General features: G+C 47.5%; 1 protein-coding gene across 5 annotated transcripts in view; it reads right to left on the reverse strand.

The window, feature by feature from the left end:
- hps5 (HPS5 biogenesis of lysosomal organelles complex 2 subunit 2) overlaps positions 1–16,931 on the reverse strand; it is a 36,103-nt gene that overhangs the window by 12,645 nt on the left and 6,527 nt on the right. Inside the window, exons 2-18 of one of the 5 annotated variants that reach the window (XM_080784970.1) lie at positions 15,950–16,108; positions 15,170–15,280; positions 12,842–12,906; positions 12,329–12,521; positions 10,148–10,278; positions 8,445–8,714; positions 7,321–7,392; positions 6,862–6,950; positions 6,495–6,634; positions 6,412–6,450; positions 5,386–5,544; positions 4,710–4,872; positions 4,142–4,232; positions 2,833–2,976; positions 1,583–1,654; positions 404–1,392; positions 1–72 (exon numbers count right to left, since the gene is read on the reverse strand). The exon at positions 1–72 is cut by the window's left edge and continues 96 nt beyond it. In XM_080784970.1, the coding sequence (XP_080641096.1) occupies positions 1–72; positions 404–1,392; positions 1,583–1,654; positions 2,833–2,976; positions 4,142–4,232; positions 4,710–4,872; positions 5,386–5,544; positions 6,412–6,450; positions 6,495–6,634; positions 6,862–6,950; positions 7,321–7,392; positions 8,445–8,714; positions 10,148–10,278; positions 12,329–12,521; positions 12,842–12,906; positions 15,170–15,280; positions 15,950–16,105 (2,956 nt within the window). In that variant the 5' untranslated portion in view covers positions 16,106–16,108. The other 4 variants (XM_080784972.1, XM_080784971.1, XM_080784969.1 and 1 more) reach the window with 4 other exon arrangements.

Raw genomic sequence — 16,931 nt, forward strand, 5'->3', positions numbered from 1 at the left:
AGTACCTGCGCAGGAAGCTGGCCGCGCCCACTGCCCCCGGCAGGAAGCTGGCCGCGCCCACTGCCCCCGCACCTGGAAAACAATCACATTAAAGCAGAAATAACTGTTTTTAATATTTAATATCATATTGTCTATGTCTATGTTAATAGACATAGGCTACATCACTTTATTTAATTATTTTTTACATATTGTACCAGGTAGATTAGTCATGTACTATGCACTTTCTTCTTTTAACTGCAATGATGATTCTGCACAAACAAGAATTTCACCCATGTTACTGTAATGTGACGTGACAATAAAGTTTGATTCTGATTCTGAGGGGGAACCACTCTTATAGGTCAGGGGGTTATAGGTCAGGGGGTTATAGGTCAGGGGGTTATAGGTCAGGGGGGGGGGGGGTTACCTTCCTTGGTGAACAGCTCCTGGGCTCCGAAGGTCCTCAACTCCAGGTAGAGAGTGGCCAGCTGAGTGAGGTCATCCAGGAGGTCAGAGGGGAGGGGCCTGGGGGAGACCACCCTCAGCTCCTCCTCCTCAGAAGGGAGGGGCCTCACCTCCTCAGAGGGGAGGGGCCTGGGGGAGACCACCCTCAGCTCCTCCTCCTCAGAGGGGAGGGGCCTGGGGGAGACCACCCTCAGCTCCTCCTCCTCCTCAGAAGGGAGGGGCCTCACCTCTTCAGAGGGGAGGGGCCTGGGGGAGACCACCCTCAGCTCCTCCTCCTCCTCAGAAGGGAGGGGCCTCTCCTCCTCAGAAGGGAGGGGCCTCACCTCCTCAGAGGGGAGGGGCCACACCTCCTCAGAGGGGAGGGGCCTGGAGGAGACCACCTCTACATCCTGACCTCTCTCGCTCCGGTCCACCAGCCCTCCCTCCTCCTCCACCTCCACCTCCTCCAACTCCTCCAACTCCTCCTCCACCACCTCCTGCTCCGGTTCTTCTGGGTCAAAGCAGGGCTGGGGCGGCTGTTGCTCTGTTGAGAAGGTCCGTGGATGTCCCGGTGCTTCTGAGAAGGCCTGCCGAGGCTCCGAGAAGACCTCGGGATGTTCCGACGCGTTCCGCGGAGGTCCTGAGAAGCTCTGAGGAACTTCCGAGGCCTCGGGATGTTCTGGGGTCTGTGGAAGCTGCGAGAAGGCCTCGGGATGTTCCGACGCATTCCGCGGAGGTCCTGAGAAGCTCTGTGGACGTCCTCCTCTGGCCCAGGTCTCCTCCAGATGTTCAGGACCTCCCAGAACCTGCTCCAGATGTTCAGGACCTCCCAGAACCTGCTCAGGACCTCCCAGAACCTGCTCCAGATGTCCAGGGCCTCCCAGAACCTGCTCCAGATGTTCCAGCCACTCCAGCAGAGTCTCCGCCAGGTGGGCGGGCTCTAACAGCACCAGGGGGTCCTGGATCTGGGAGCTAAAAAATAAATAAATAAAATCAACCTAAAAATCATCTAATAAAAGCTAATTTAAATGTTTAGTGTGTGTGTGTGTGTGTGTGTGTGTGTGTGTGTGTGTGTGTGTGTGTGTGTGTGTGTGTGTGTGTGTGCGCGAGTGTGAGTGTGAGTGTGCGTGTGTGTGTGCGTGCGGCCGTGCGCTGTACTCACACGGCTCTCTCCGTGGCCGTGCGCAGCTCCTGGAGGTCAGCGTGTGAGTCGGTCAGCTGGTCAGCGAAGTCTCTGGAAAGCAACGAAGCGGTTTAGACCCGAGACCACATTCTATAAAATGTCTTCTGACGGTTTTCTGAAAAACCTCATGTTTCACCACTGACACAGTTGTACTGTATGCTTTTATACCCTGGCATTGGTACATATATATTAGGGCTGCGAATCTTTAGGTGTCCCACGATTCGATTCGATTCCGATTCTTGGGGTGACGATTCGATTCAAAAACGATCTTTTCGATTTTTCCGATTCTCGATTCAAAAAAGATTTTTTTCGATTCTAAAGCAGTTTATTTTATTAAAAACAATTAAATAGAATTTTAGCATGATCTACTCCAGTCTTCTGGCATGAAAGCAGAGTACATTTAGTAAAAAGCTTGTATAATTATAAAGGTTTTATCAACTGAATGATTTAAACACACAAAGGTTAAATCCAAGAGTAAGAACATGTCTCATTTATTTAGCTTGCACAAATTTGAACCTGGGTTTCTGCATAGTGCATTTACTACCAGCTAAGCTAAGCATGCCAATTGTATTTATTTTACACCCGTTTTAATACTAATGTATTGTTCTGGTATTGAGTGAGAAGAGATTTTGTAACTTTACAAAGTTACAAAATTTACAAAGTTACAAAATCTCTTCTCACTCAATACCAGAACAATACATTAGTATTAAAACAGGTGTAAAATAAATACAATTGGCATGCTTAGCTTAGCTGGTAGTAAATGCACTATGCAGAAACCCAGGCCATAATGCATTGCATGCACAGGTACATTTGTGAAAGAAAAGAAAAAAAAAAAAAAAAAAAAAGGGGGGTTTTTTTTTTTTTTGAAAAATCGATTTTTTGAAAATGAGAATCGATTCTGAATCGGACAGCATTAGAATCGCGATTCTAACTCGAATCGATTTTGTTTGACAGGCCTAATATATATATATATATGTTTTTATACCCTGGCATTGGTACATACAGTATCTTCATCACGTCACTCTCAAGATGGGACTGTATTTCTTTTATAGATAGAAGCTTTTACCATACTTCAATGTTTTTTTTACCTCCAATGACTAGGTACGTACGCAGCACATAGCTAGACCTATAATAACTTAACTAATATTTCACAAGGAGCCAGAGATTTGAAAGTTCGTAGCGGTCGACAGTACTTGGTGGTAATATTCTTCAGATTAGGATATACTCACTGTTTCAGATCGTCCTCAGAGGACAGTGTAGAGATGTTTAAACCTTCGACTCCCTCCCGGGGGTCAGGAGGTCGCTGCCAGAGTTCAGAGTTCATCTGCAGACTGTTCATCCTCTCCGTGGTCTTCTTCACGAAGCTAGAGACACTGAAACATCAAACTACAGGTCAAAGGTCAAACTACAGGTGTAGAAGCACTGAAACACAACAACAACCAACTAGAGGTCTTCACGGGTCACATTTGACGGACCTGTACCCAAATGGAGCGTTGTCCAGGGTGTTTTAGAGAAGGGAGAAGAGTCTGGGACGTGTGGAGCGTTGTCCAGGGTGTTTTAGAGAAGGGAGAAGAGTCTGGGACGTGTGGCGCGTTGTCCAGGGTGTTTTAGAGAAGGGAGAAGAGTCTGGGACGTGTGGCGCGTTGTCCAGGGTGTTTTAGAGAAGGGAGAAGAGTCTGGGACGTGTGGAGCGTTGTCCAGGGTGTTTTAGAGGAGGGAGAAGAGTCTGGGACGTGTGGAGCGTTGTCCAGGGTGTTTTAGAGAAGGGAGAAGAGTCTGGGACGTGTGGAGCGTTGTCCAGGGTGTTTTAGAGAAGGGAGAAGAGTCTGGGACGTGTGGAGCGTTGTCCAGGGTGTTTTAGAGAAGGGAGAAGAGTCTGGGACGTGTGGAGCGTTGTCCAGGGTGTTTTAGAGAAGGGAGAAGAGTCTGGGACGTGTGGAGCGTTGTCCAGGGTGTTTTAGAGGAGAGAGAAGAGTCTGGGACGTGTGGAGCGTTGTCCAGGGTGTTTTAGAGAAGGGAGAAGAGTCTGGGACGTGTGGAGCGTTGTCCAGGGTGTTTTAGAGAAGGGAGAAGAGTCTGGGACGTGTGGAGCGTTGTCCAGGGTGTTTTAGAGAAGGGAGAAGAGTCTGGGACGTGTGGAGCGTTGTCCAGGGTGTTTTAGAGAAGGGAGAAGAGTCTGGGACGTGTGGAGCGTTGTCCAGGGTGTTTTAGAGAAGGGAGAAGAGTCTGGGACGTGTGGAGCGTTGTCCAGCGTGTCCTAGCGGCGTGTTCAGGGTGTTTTAGGGGTGTGTCCAGGGTGTTCTAGGGGCGTGTCCAGGGTGTTCTAGGGGCGGGTTCAGGGTGTTTTAGGGGTGTGTTCAGGGTGTTCTAGGGGCGTGTCCAGGGTGTTCTAGGGGCGTGTTCAGGGTGTTTTAGGGGTGTGTTCAGGGTGTTCTAGGGGCGTGTCCAGGGTGTTCTAGGGGCGTGTTCAGGGTGTTTTAGGGGTGTGTTCAGGGTGTTCTAGGGGCGTGTCCAGCGTGTTTTAGGGGCGTGTCTCACCTGTCTCTGACGGCCTGCAGAGCGATGCGTGGAGGTTTGGAACGGAAGGACAGGAACTGAGCTGAGTCTGACCGCTCACTGACCACACCCTCTGATGGACACACACACACACACACACACACACACAATTTAAAAACATTTTAAAAAATGTTTTTTTTTTTAAACATACATGTATACCTATACTCATCCTATACTCATCAAATCAATCAAATACCTCTCTCCACCACCAGAGGGAGACACTGAGCAGCTGTTGTACCTCTCTGCACCCACACGTAAGACGCGCAAACGCGGGAAGCGAACGCAGCTCGTAAATTGCAACAACAATTAGAATGGATTATTATATATGTATTATTTATTATTTTCTAGTGTGTGTGTGTGTGTGTGTGTGTGTTGCACGTGCGGCGTGCGCACGTTTTTTTGTGTGTGATACAGCTGCGCCCTCTGGTGGTGGGAGGGTGGTGTCACAGTTCTGCCTGGGTTACATAGTAACCAGAGGGAGACACTGAGCAGCTGTTATACCTCGCTCCACCACCTAGAGGGAGACACTGGGCTAGCGGGTGGGTCGTACCTGCGTCCAGCTGCTGCTCGTCTTCCGGTCCGAAGCCGAAGTCTCTCAGCCGCTCCTCCTCCGACACCGATTGGTTGACGAGGGAGCCGCCGTCCTCGTCCGATTGGCTGCCTCTGCGGCTGATGACGCGGTAGATCCCGCAGTCCAGGACGTTGAAGCTCTCCTGGACACCGGGATTAAAGATATAATCACAGCTTGAAGCAGATCTGTAGATCTGTTGTGAAGCTTGTAGATCTGATATTTTCAGCAGTCAAACCAAGTGTAAAATGACTCGTATATGTATATGACTAACATTTTAGTCTAGTTTTTATTTGTTGACGAAATTGTCGGTATATTTAGTCTTAGTTTTAGTCGACGAAATCAACACTGCCCATTTGTTAACACCCTGAGCGGCAAAGACGGAGTTCTCCGCCCTATCAATTAGTAACGCCCAATCAGGACGGAGTTCTCCGCCCTGTCAATTAGTAACGCCCAGCGCTCAGGACGGAGATTATTGATATGAAAACTGATCGCATCGCTCCACAGGCTGGGAGCGTCTTTTGCATCGCTCAGATTAAATAACCCCGGGCAATCTTGTTAACTAAAGGTCAGAGGTCAAAGTGTTAACTAAAGGTCAGAGGTCAAAGTGTTAACTAAAGGTCAGAGGTCAAAGTGTCAACTAAAAGGTCAAACCTACGTGCGAGCTGATGCTGCTCCTGCGGCTGCTGGATGCGGAGTCCAGCGGCTCCAGTCTGGCGATGACCTCGTCCAGCTGGCCAATCAGGTGCGGGTGGGTGGCGGCACTGAGCTGGGAGCGCAGGAAGTCCAGCCGGTCCACGGGGACCGACTTCCTGGCCTGAGAAACAAACGAAAGACAGACGAGTGAGAAGCGTCTCATAGCCAAGGCGACTGTTACACCACCAGGGGGCGTTGAGGGCAGTCACAGCGGGGTAACTCACCCTCGTGGCAGTGACTCGTTCTTGGACAGTTACAGTGACAGCATGGGGGAACATGCAGCAGAACTCACCCTCGGGGCAGTCACAGCGTGGCAACTCACCCTCGGGGCAGTGACAGCGGGGTAACTCACCCTATAGGGGCAGTGACAGCGTAGTAACTCACCCTATAGGGGCAGTGACAGCGTGGTAACTCACCCTATAGGGGCAGTGACAGCGGGGTAACTCACCCTATAGGGGCAGTGACAGCGTAGTAACTCACCCTATAGGGGCAGTGACAGCGTGGTAACTCACCCTATAGGGGCAGTGACAGCGTGGTAACTCACCCTATAGGGGCAGTGACAGCGTGGTAACTCACCCTATAGGGGCAGTGACAGCGTAGTAACTCACCCTATAGGGGCAGTGACAGCGTAGTAACTCACCCTATAGGGGCAGTGACAGCGTGGTAACTCACCCTATAGGGGCAGTGACAGCGTGGTAACTCACCCTATAGGGGCAGTGACAGCGAGGTAACTCACCCTATAGGGGCAGTGACAGCGTGGTAACTCACCCTGGGGGCAGTGACAGCGTGGTAACTCACCCTGGGGGCAGCAGAACTCACCCTGGGGGCAGTGACAGCATGGTAACTCACCCTGGGGGCAGTGACAGCATGGTAACTCACCCTGGGGGCAGCAGAACTCACCCTGGGGGCAGTGACAGCGTGGGGGAACAGGCAGCAGAACTCACCCTGGGGGCAGTGACTGCGTGGGGGAACAGGCAGCAGAACTCACCCTGGGGGCAGTGACGGCGTGGGGGAACAGGCAGCAGAACTCACCCTGGGGGCAGTGACGGCGTGGGGGAACAGGCAGCACACAGCAGCAGCCAGGCTGTATCTGTCTCTCCTCAGCAGTCTCTCCACGCAGCGCTCCACAGACAGCAGCGAGAGGTGAGACAGGCGCCCGTCTCCATGGAGACAGAACAGCTCGCTGCGATAGGCCGCCACCTCCACCACGTCTGAAAGGGAGAGACGACCAATTGAGCACACAGACACACCGAGAGAACCGACCAATTGAGCACACAGATACACCGAGAACCGACCAATTGGCAAACAGCACACAGATACACGAGCTCTGTACGCGAGATCTGTGACCACAGCAGGACACTGCCCGTGGTCAGGGGTCACTGTGAGGTCACTGTGAGGTCAGAGGTCACTGTGAGGTCACTGTGAGGTCAGAACGTACCTGATATCTGTGACCAGAGCAGGACCTGCCCACTGCCCGGGGTCAGGATGTAGATGGCCGAGTGGCTCCAGGTCAGCAGGTGTTGTTCTCTGAAACACAACAATAAGACACCTCGTCTATACCATGGGGTGGCGGTGGATCAGCGGTCGAGTGGCCGGATGGTAACCGTAAAGGTTCTCGGTTCGATCCCCTGTGGGCTCCCACCCCCAACCCCTGATTGCTCCTGATGTGCAGGTTGGTGCCTTGCTTGGTTTGTGTTTGTGTGTGTGTGTGTGTGTGTGTGTGTGTGTGTGTGTGTGTGTGTGTGTGTGTGTGTGTGTGTGTGTGTGTGTGTGTGTGTGTGTAATGCACAATCTATGTAAAGCGCTATATAAATATTAAAATATATATACTATGTTAATATTAACTGAGTTGATTGACTTAAGACAATCAAAACTTCTAAAACATGGTTTTACTGACCCCATGTACAGTAGCTTTGGAAAGGCGATGGACTGGGAGTTCTTCTGGGCTGGATTGTATCGTGGTTCACTTCTGTAGGAGTGGGAAAAAAATAAAATCACCAAAACTGACCCAACACACACATGCACGCACTGTGCGTGCGTGCACACACACACACTAAAAAGCTTTGCTGTTTGTTGAAGAGACACATTTTCGCTGAATGAATAGAGCTTCAGAATGATAAAGTAGCCCATCTACTGTAGCCTACATAATTATGTGAAAGTGAAAGGACCACAACAAGCCACTGTGCTTTATTGCGTTGTGTGATATAAGCATAATAAAAGTAGGATATATCAATTAGGCCGGCTGTATTGTGCGCACCTCAAAACTAATAACCTGTAATTCTATAAGGTCTGGCAGCCATTTTTGGACTACTTTAAACAAAGATTCCCGGCTGAGGATGTTCAGGTGTAGGACTGCTGTCTAAAGGTTCAATTGTTCTTGTTTGGCAAGTGACGATCTGTTTGAGAACATTGTAGTGTAATGCAATATGACATGACCTTGTTACCTTTACATTTTATTTTTGCCTTATTTTATTGTGTCAGTTTTGGTCCTGTATTTCAGTCTTTTTTATTTATTTTTTTCATTTTTTTATTTACTTATTTCTCTTAAGGTATTGTATGCTCATGTGTAGTCTAGTTGTTTGCGAACGCAGTGAGCACTTACTATGAGACCTAGCAGATCGTGTCTGTCTGTCTGTCTGTGTGTCCGTGTGTCTGTCCCGCTATCCAAATATGGAGTGTGTTGCATGAGCAATCACTCAGCTCCATATATGGGCACAAAAGGGGCCAGGTCCACTCAGCTCCATATATGGGCACAAAAGGGGCCAGGTCCACTCAGCTCCATATATGGGCACAAAAGGGGCCAGGTCCACTCAGCTCCATATATGGGCACAAAAGGGGCCAGGTCCACATATACAGTAACAGCGGGACAGACACACAGACAGACAGACAGACATGATCTTTTGCGCGTCTTACTGGTTTCTCTTAAGGTATTGTATGCTCATGTGTAGTCTAGTTGTGTATGTATGTATGTATGTTGGTGTGTGTTGAAAGATCAATAAAAACAATGTAATAACTAATAACCTGTAGGTGATGATGGGCAGCGGGGGGAAGGCCAGGAGCTGTTTGAACTGGTGCGTGCTGAGCACCTCTCCGCTGAACGACGCCTCCCAGACACGGGACCCCGGCCGGGCGCAGTAGAGGAGGGGAGGGGGGGGCTGAGGGCCCCCCGCCAGGCCCAGGGGACCCCCCCCACCGCCCCCACCCCCACCACCACCCCCGCGGCTCTGCGGGAAGAAGCACGCTCCGTATTCCCCGTCTCGCTCCTTGTTGCCGACGCGCCAGAACTTCTCCCTGGAAGACGAGGGTGGGAAAAACAAACGTACTTGACTCAAAATACCATGTAAACTACGGAATTCGGTCTTTCATTTGGTATATAGATCGGTTGTGTAGGCCCTCTCTACGAAACGATATCAAGTGAAAAGGAAATGTCGGGGAATCGGGTTATAAAAGACACCATTATCAAGCAGCAAAAAAAAGGCGAGTAGGCCTATGGGGGAGAAAGGGGGACGGCGGTCCATTGTGCCGATAATAGCAAGACAGAGTAAGAGATATATGGCCTAAAATCATATTTACAAAACGTTTCAAATGGGGGAAAAAAACAGAGATGATTTCAATCGAATATTTAGACAAAGTCATGCAAGGGGAACTTTCTCTGGACTCCATGGGCTAAGAAAATAAACTTTTAAATCTCAAATCCGATCAGAACGGCTGCTCAGACTTCCTAGTGTTAACCCATTCTGACCTGAGATCAGATTCTACCAAATGTCTTCTATATCAGTGGTTCCCAAACTTGGACCCCAAGTTGAAAACATTATGCCAGTGACTCCGATAAGGGGGGGATTTTTACGGCTCTAGCAGTGATTCCGAAACATATTAATTTCATGGACCCCCAGTTTCACACGCATTATGCTACGGACCCCCCGATTTAATGGCATTTCTATCTCTGGGACCCCCAATTTATATTGTAAAACCACTGTTAATTTAACTCTGAGAGTGTACACTCTCTGAGTTACAGACCCCATAAGGGTCTATTTGGTTACAAATTATCAATTAGCTGATGGGGACCCCCCTGGAACTCCCTCAAGTACCCCTGGGGGTCCCCGAACCCCACTTTGGGAACCACTGTTCTAAATCATTACAGTTTTCCATAAAGCCCCATGTTTCTGTATTAGTAGCCTGGGGTCCACCTATGCTTTCTATGGGCACAGGATCCGCCGGGAGAATCTAGACGCAGCTGTGCGACGTATGAGACTAATTAATTAGAGCGACAGAGAGAGAGAGAGAGAGAGAGAGGAGTGTGTGTCTGTTGTGTACGGGTGTGTGTGTGTGTGTGTGTGTGTGTCAATATAACAAAGGTGCAGACGATCAGAAATCAGCAGAGAGTGATCGACGTTTGCGCTGCTCTATGCCGAATTGAAGTGAACTCAGACTTTTTTTCTTTCCCTGGAAATAAGAAACGTCTGGGTTTCCGAGGCTACTGTATTAGTGTCACACAGGTAACAGTGTCCTATAGAGAGGTGTGTCCTACTTGTCGGTGTCACACAGGTAACAGTGTCCTATAGAGAGGTGTGTCCTACTTGTCGGTGTCACACAGGTAACAGTGTCCTATAGAGAGGTGTGTCCTACTTGTCGGTGTCACACAGGTAACAGTGTCCTATAGAGAGGTGTGTCCTACTTGTCGGTGTCACACAGGTATCAGTGTCCTATAGAGAGGTGTGTCCTACTTGTCGGTGTCACAGAGGTAGCAGCGGCTCAGCGAGGACACCAGAAGTCGTCCGTCGTGGTATCCCAGCTGGACGACGCGCGAGTCGACCGTCGTGACGGTCTGGACCGGGAACATGACGAACGCTGAGCCCTGGGGGAAATGGAAAACATTAAGATTTATGTTTTTAGGATTGATTTTTAAATGATTTTACTGTGTATAAAAGCTCTCAATGGTCTCGCACCTTCCTACCTACATGACTGCCTGCCTAAATATGTCCCAAACCTAAACCGCCCCCTAAGGTCTTCCACTGCTGGCCTGCTCGCTTTGCCTAAAACAATGGCAACTAAAAAATGCGGGGAAGCAGCTTTTTGCTTCTACGGGCCGTCGGCATGGAACAAGCTCCCACTGTACCTTCGTCAGGCAGCCTCTGTAGTTTAACAAACTCCCACTGTACCTTCGACAGGCAGCCTCCGTAGTTTAACAAACTCCCACTGTACCTTCGACAGGCAGCCTCTGTAGACATTTTTAAAGCACAGCTCAAGACCCACTATTTTTTGTTATTCATGTCCTCACTGTATTGCATTACTGCTTGTTTTTTAATGTCGTTGCCTTGCTTTTCTTTTATTCTCCATTGTTCTGTAAAGCACTGTAAAGCAGCTGCATTTCATGTCATGAATTATACAAATAAAGTTTTATTATTATTATTATTATTATTATTATTATTATTATTATCTTAATCCAATTTAGACCTGAGGATGATTCTACAAATCATGATTCTTCTAAATCACGACTGTTTCTGTGTCAGTGGTTCTCAACTTTTAATATTTTTAAACCAATGACCTCTTCCTACAGGAAAGGGTTCAAAATAAGCCTTCTGGCTTCTTCCCTTCCCTTCCTTGAATTGTATTTTTGTTCTTTGATGTGTTATTGTCTATTTTTTGTACTACATGCTAAATAAATAAACCTAAAACCTAAACCAACCTATTTCATGTCAAGGAAATTTGCGCAATTTTTCTATCGTAATTCTTCTCGTAGATCTGCTATTTTCAAATAGCTAAAGTATAACGTAATGCTTAAAACACCCCAAAAGGGGTTCCCGTCCTGAATGCGTTAAAACCACATTATTAGTAGTAGAGTAGAGTGGAGTGGAGTGGATGGCCCAAATAATGTCACTACTACCACTGGAGAGACTCGAGTATGAAACACAACATAAGGCAGATGTATTTGTAGAGGTTTGGACCCCCTTTTAGGATCACATCGAAGAGCGCATTTGACTCTGTGTAGGACGGAACCCACCTTAACCCATTCTGACCGGGAACCCCTTTTGGTGTTAGCATCATGTTATGCTTTAGCTATTGAAAAAATAGCAGATCTACAAGCTCATAGCGCGCCACCGAGTGGCGCGCTATGAGCTTGTAGGTCTGCTATTTTTGAAAAATCGAAGAAACGACTGACATTTTTTTAATCTGATCTCAGGTCAGAATGGGTTAATCAGACCAGTGTGTGTCCAGTGGAAACCTCGCATGAATCTGATCTCAGGTCAGAATGGGTTAACGTGCACACATGCATTACACAACCCATGTATACCACTTGGAAATTATTATTAATTTTTTCTTTTCTCTTTTATTACAATTTTTTTTCTTTGTTTCTTCATTGTTGTTTTTATGTAAGTAACTGTCTTGTATGTAAGTCTGCTGTGTTCAAATCAAATCAAATCAAACTTTATTTATAGAGCACATTTAAAACAACCAAGGTTGACCAAAGTGCTGTACATCAAGTGGCAAAAACAGAGAACAGGCAGGAGGAAACACAGAATATAAACGAGAAACACACTAATAAAAATGACAAAAATGTAAGGATGAAAGCATAAAATGGACTCAGGAGGAGATTAAAAGCCAGGGAGAAAAGATGAGTCTTAAGGCGAGTCTTAAAAACACCAATGGAGGGGGCAGAGCGAATGTGAAGGGGCAAAGCTCTTCCAGAGCCTGGGAGCTGCGGCCGCGAAAGAGGTGTGTTGTCCTTGTGTCTATGTAAAGAAAACCCTCAACATAAATAATGAGAAACAAAGAAAAGTAGTAGAGTAGAGAGTGTAGTTCTCACCTTGCCCATCTTGGAGGAGTAAGTAGTAGAGTACAGAGTGTAGTTCTCACCTTGCCCATCTTGGAGTAGTAAGTAGTAGAGTACAGAGTGTAGTTCTCACCTTGCCCATCTTGGAGGAGGCGGCTCGGAGGAAGGACACCTTCCCCACAGAGTCTCCTATGAACACCCTCAGGCCGCTGCAGTCCCACACCACGGAGGTCACGCTCTGCCCGCGGTGCTCCCAGGACAGGCTCACCCGCTCTGGCCGGCCTCGCCTCTCCTGCTGCAGCTCCCACACCACCACCAGGCCCTGGCTGAGAGGGAGGACACGCCTGTTAATACGCCTGCACCACCAGGCCCACCTGCACCACCAGGCCCACCTCCACCACCAGGCCCTGGCTGAGAGGGAGGACACGCCTGTTAATATGCCTCCACCACCAGGCCCACCTCCACCACCAGGCCCTGGCTGAGAGGGAGGACACGCCTGTTAATACGCCTGCACCACCAGGCCCACCTCCACCACCAGGCCCTGGCTGAGAGGGAGGACACGCCTGTTAATACGCCTGCACCACCAGGCCCACCTGCACTACCTGGTCTATCTAAATGGGTCACACCTGGTTTAAATGGGTCTCACCTGGTCGCCACAGCGATGAAGTCTTCATCATGTGGACAGCAGCACACCTGCGTGATAGATCCCTCCTGGAACACAAACCACTTCATTAATAACACCAGTTACATCATTACAATGTAGACGTTTATCACCTCATTAATTAACACCAGTTACATCATTACAATGTAGCCGTTTATCAGATAAACCCACATAAGGAACAATAAGTCAATAACACACAGACGTCACACTAAAAACTAGCCTACTTAATTATAGTTTTATACAGTAGCTGCTGCATGCGTGCACTGTCAATCAGCACAACGCGTTGTGAGCTTGTAGATCGGCTATCGCGGACTCACGCTGCATTATAAAACCCAGAGCAGACGGACAATAATAAGAACACTTACGTTATGTATCTGCAGTTTCTGCAATGTACAAATAAATCCAACTTTGTTTAGTGTGGTAATAAATAATGCTCCCGCTGTATTTAAATTGTTTTTATTGTGGACTGCGGAGCTCCTGAGATGTGTGTGTGTGTGTGTGTGTGTGTGTGTGTGTGTGTGTGTGTGTGTGTGTGTGTGTGTGTGTGTGTGTGTGTGCGTGCGTGTGTGTGTGTGTGTGTGTGTGGGGGGTTATTGTCACGTCACTATGGAGCAGACAGCAGCATGCTGCTGCGCTGCTGAAGCAAGTCCAGTCTGGGTGGAATTCACATCGGAAAATTAATATAACGTTGCGTGAGCCCACAAATAACTGTGACTATAAGCACTGTTTGGCTCCTCCAGTCATGGAGGATCATTGAACAGATCATTGATAAGGGAGAAGAGTCTGGGACGTGCATGTATAGATAGCATTTAATCATTGATAAGGGAGAAGAGTCTACGGACGTGCATGTATAGATAGCATTTAATCATTGATAAGGGAGAAGAGTCTACGGACGTGCATGTATAGATAGCTTTTAATCATTGATAAGGGAGAAGAGTCTGGGACGTGCATGTATAGATACCATTTAATCATTGATAAGGGAGGAGAGTCTACGGACGTGCATGTATAGATAGCATTTAATCATTGATAAGGGAGAAGAGTCTACGGACGTGCATGTATAGATAGCTTTTAATCATTGATAAGGGAGAAGAGTCTACGGACGTGCATGTATAGATAGCTTTTAATCATTGATAAGGGAGAAGAGTCTACAGACGTGCATGTATAGATAGCATTTAATCATTGATAAGGGAGAAGAGTCTGGGACGTGCATGTATAGATACCATTTAATCATTGATAAGGGAGAAGAGTCTGGGACGTGCATGTATAGATACCATTTAATCATTGATAAGGGAGAAGAGTCTGGGACGTGCATGTATAGATAGCATTTAATCATTGATAAGGGAGAAGAGTCTGGGACGTGCATGTATAGATAGCATTTAATCATTGATAAGGGAGAAGAGTCTGGGAAGTGCATGTATAGATAACATTTAATCATTGATAAGGGAGAAGAGTCTGGGACGTCATGTATAGATAGCTTTTAATCATTGATAAGGGAGAAGAGTCTGGGACGTGCATGTATAGATAACATTTAATCCGGCCCCGGCATACATTTCTGAGTATGCCCAAAAGAGAAAGTGAGTCTCTAGCTCATTTCTGTCAGAAGTTGTGATTCTTTTTAAAAGAAATACCCACAATGCTCACTCCAGCCGCTAGAGGGCAGCAAAGATGTAAAAATGCCACATGTGCCAGGGTAGCCCAAATGAGCAGCCATGGCTGGAAAGGTTTTATCCATGTGTGGGACGTACTGCCTATCTCTGTGAACAAAGGTTTTATCCATGTGTGGGACTGTCTATCTCTGTGAACAAAGGTTGTATCCATGTGTGAGACGTACTGCCTATCTCTGTGAACAAAGGTTTTATCCGTAATGAACAATAATAAAACAAAGCAGCGCTCAAGGTTAACAAACAGACACTCGAATGACATTGTGAAATGTGCTGCTACTCAGGATGTGACACCTGATATCCATCCACACACAATATGATATGAGAGAGACAGACAGACAGACAGACAGACAGACAGACAGACAGACAGACAGACAGACAGACAGACAGATACAGAGTTTCATACTAAAAGATAAATAATATTGTGCAGTATATATCATTCTCAGCTTCAGTATATTTGATCTGATGTAGCCTATATTATTATTATTATTATTTCCATTGTTTGTGAATAAATGTGTAAATAGAGTCCGCAACACACTGGTAAAGGAATAACTCACTACTCTGGTTTATCAATGCAACGTCTCCTTCACTGGGACCAAAACGTGCGTGCGTGCGTGCGTGCGTGCGTGCGTGTGTGCGTGCGTGCCTGCACCTTGTGCGTGAGGATGAGTCTCTGTTTCCATCCTTCTCTCTGGATCAGATGAACTCCTCCAGCCGACGTTCCCAAAGCCAACCACTTCCTGGAGACTGCCAGGCACGTGCACTGAGAACATGACAATAGATGTAGTCTGTTTCTAGCGAAAATGTAACTAATTCGGCAGCAGTGACATTAGCGTCAGTTGATTCTTGAGTGAAACGGCCAGGATTATTTTTCAAACACAGTCAGAACCTCAGAACCCAGACCTGTTTGTAGTACAAACCTTCAGCCTCCCCGAGTCGAGGCCTCAGAACCCCAGAACATCAGAACCTCAGAACCCAGACCGTACCTTCAGCCTCCCCGAGTCGAGGCCTCAGAACCCCAGAACATCAGAACCTCAGAACCCAGACCGTACCTTCAGCCTCCCCGAGTCGAGGCCTCAGAACCTCAGAACCTCAGAACCTCAGAACCTCAGAACCCCAGAACCTTAGAACCTCAGAACCTCATAACCTCAGAACCTCAGACCCTCAGAACCTCAGAACCCCAGACCCTCAGAACCTCAGAACCTCAGAACATCAGAACCTCAGAACCCAGACCGTACCTTCAGCCTCCCCGAGTCGAGGCCTCAGAACCTCAGAACCTCAGAACCTCAGAACCTCAGAACCCCAGAACCTTAGAACCTCAGAACCTCATAACCTCAGAACCTCAGACCCTCAGAACCTCAGAACCCCAGACCCTCAGAACCTCAGAACCTCAGAACATCAGAACATCAGAACCTCAGAACCCAGACCGTACCTTCAGCCTCCCCGAGTCGAGGCGCAGTGCCGACAGCAGCTGGTCCAGACAGTCGAACTCGGCCAGGACATGAGTGTGGATCTCTGGAACCACCGGAAACCGGATCTCTGGAACCACCGGAAACCGGACCTCTGGAGCGGACGGAAGCCCAGCCATCCTGAACACAACGATGAACACACAGAACAAATCCTAAATTTGACAACTGATGTAACGGCTAATACTGTATGTGTATGTAAAGCTCCTTATATGGTTATGGCCGAGTCATGGTGACGTAACAGCGGGACAGACACACAGACACACAGACAGACATGATCTGCTAGGTCTCATAGTTAGTGCTCACTGCGTTCGCAATCATGATAAAATGACACGATTTCTTTCTACTCAGTCTGTGTCTCATAGGAGGGCTGTGGGCAGTTTAGAAACCGTCTTCCAGTGACATCATCATTTTTCTTTAAAACAAGATTATTTTACAAAAACGTTTAGATTTTCATTATCGTGAGAACAATGGCTTCCATGTTCGCATTGTAACTTTTCAGGATTAGAAAGCCTGCAGTTTCTATTAGTTTGTATTCCCCATCGATGATGTCACTGGAGTAGAAAACAAATTGTGCCATTTTTTCTCTCTACTGTCTCTCTGCATTCTATGATCCTATAGTTTACTGTCTCTCTGCATTCTATGATCCTATAGTTTACTGTCTCTCTGCATTCTATGATCCTATAGTTTACTGTATCTCTGCATTCTATGATCCTATAGTTTACTGTCTCTCTGCATTCTATGATCCTATAGTTTACTGTCTCTCTGCATTCTATGATCCTATAGTTTACTGTCTCTCTGCATTCTATGATCCTATAGTTTACTGTCTCTCTGCATTCTATGATCCTATAGTTTACTGTCTCTCTGCATTCTATGATCCTATAGTTTACTGTCTCTCTGCATTCTGTGATCCTATAGTTTACTGTCTCTCTGCATCCTATGATCCTA

The sequence above is a fragment of the Protomyctophum bolini genome (assembly GCF_963924005.1).
Source record: "Protomyctophum bolini genome assembly, chromosome: 2".
Lineage (NCBI taxonomy): Eukaryota > Metazoa > Chordata > Actinopteri > Myctophiformes > Myctophidae > Protomyctophum > Protomyctophum bolini.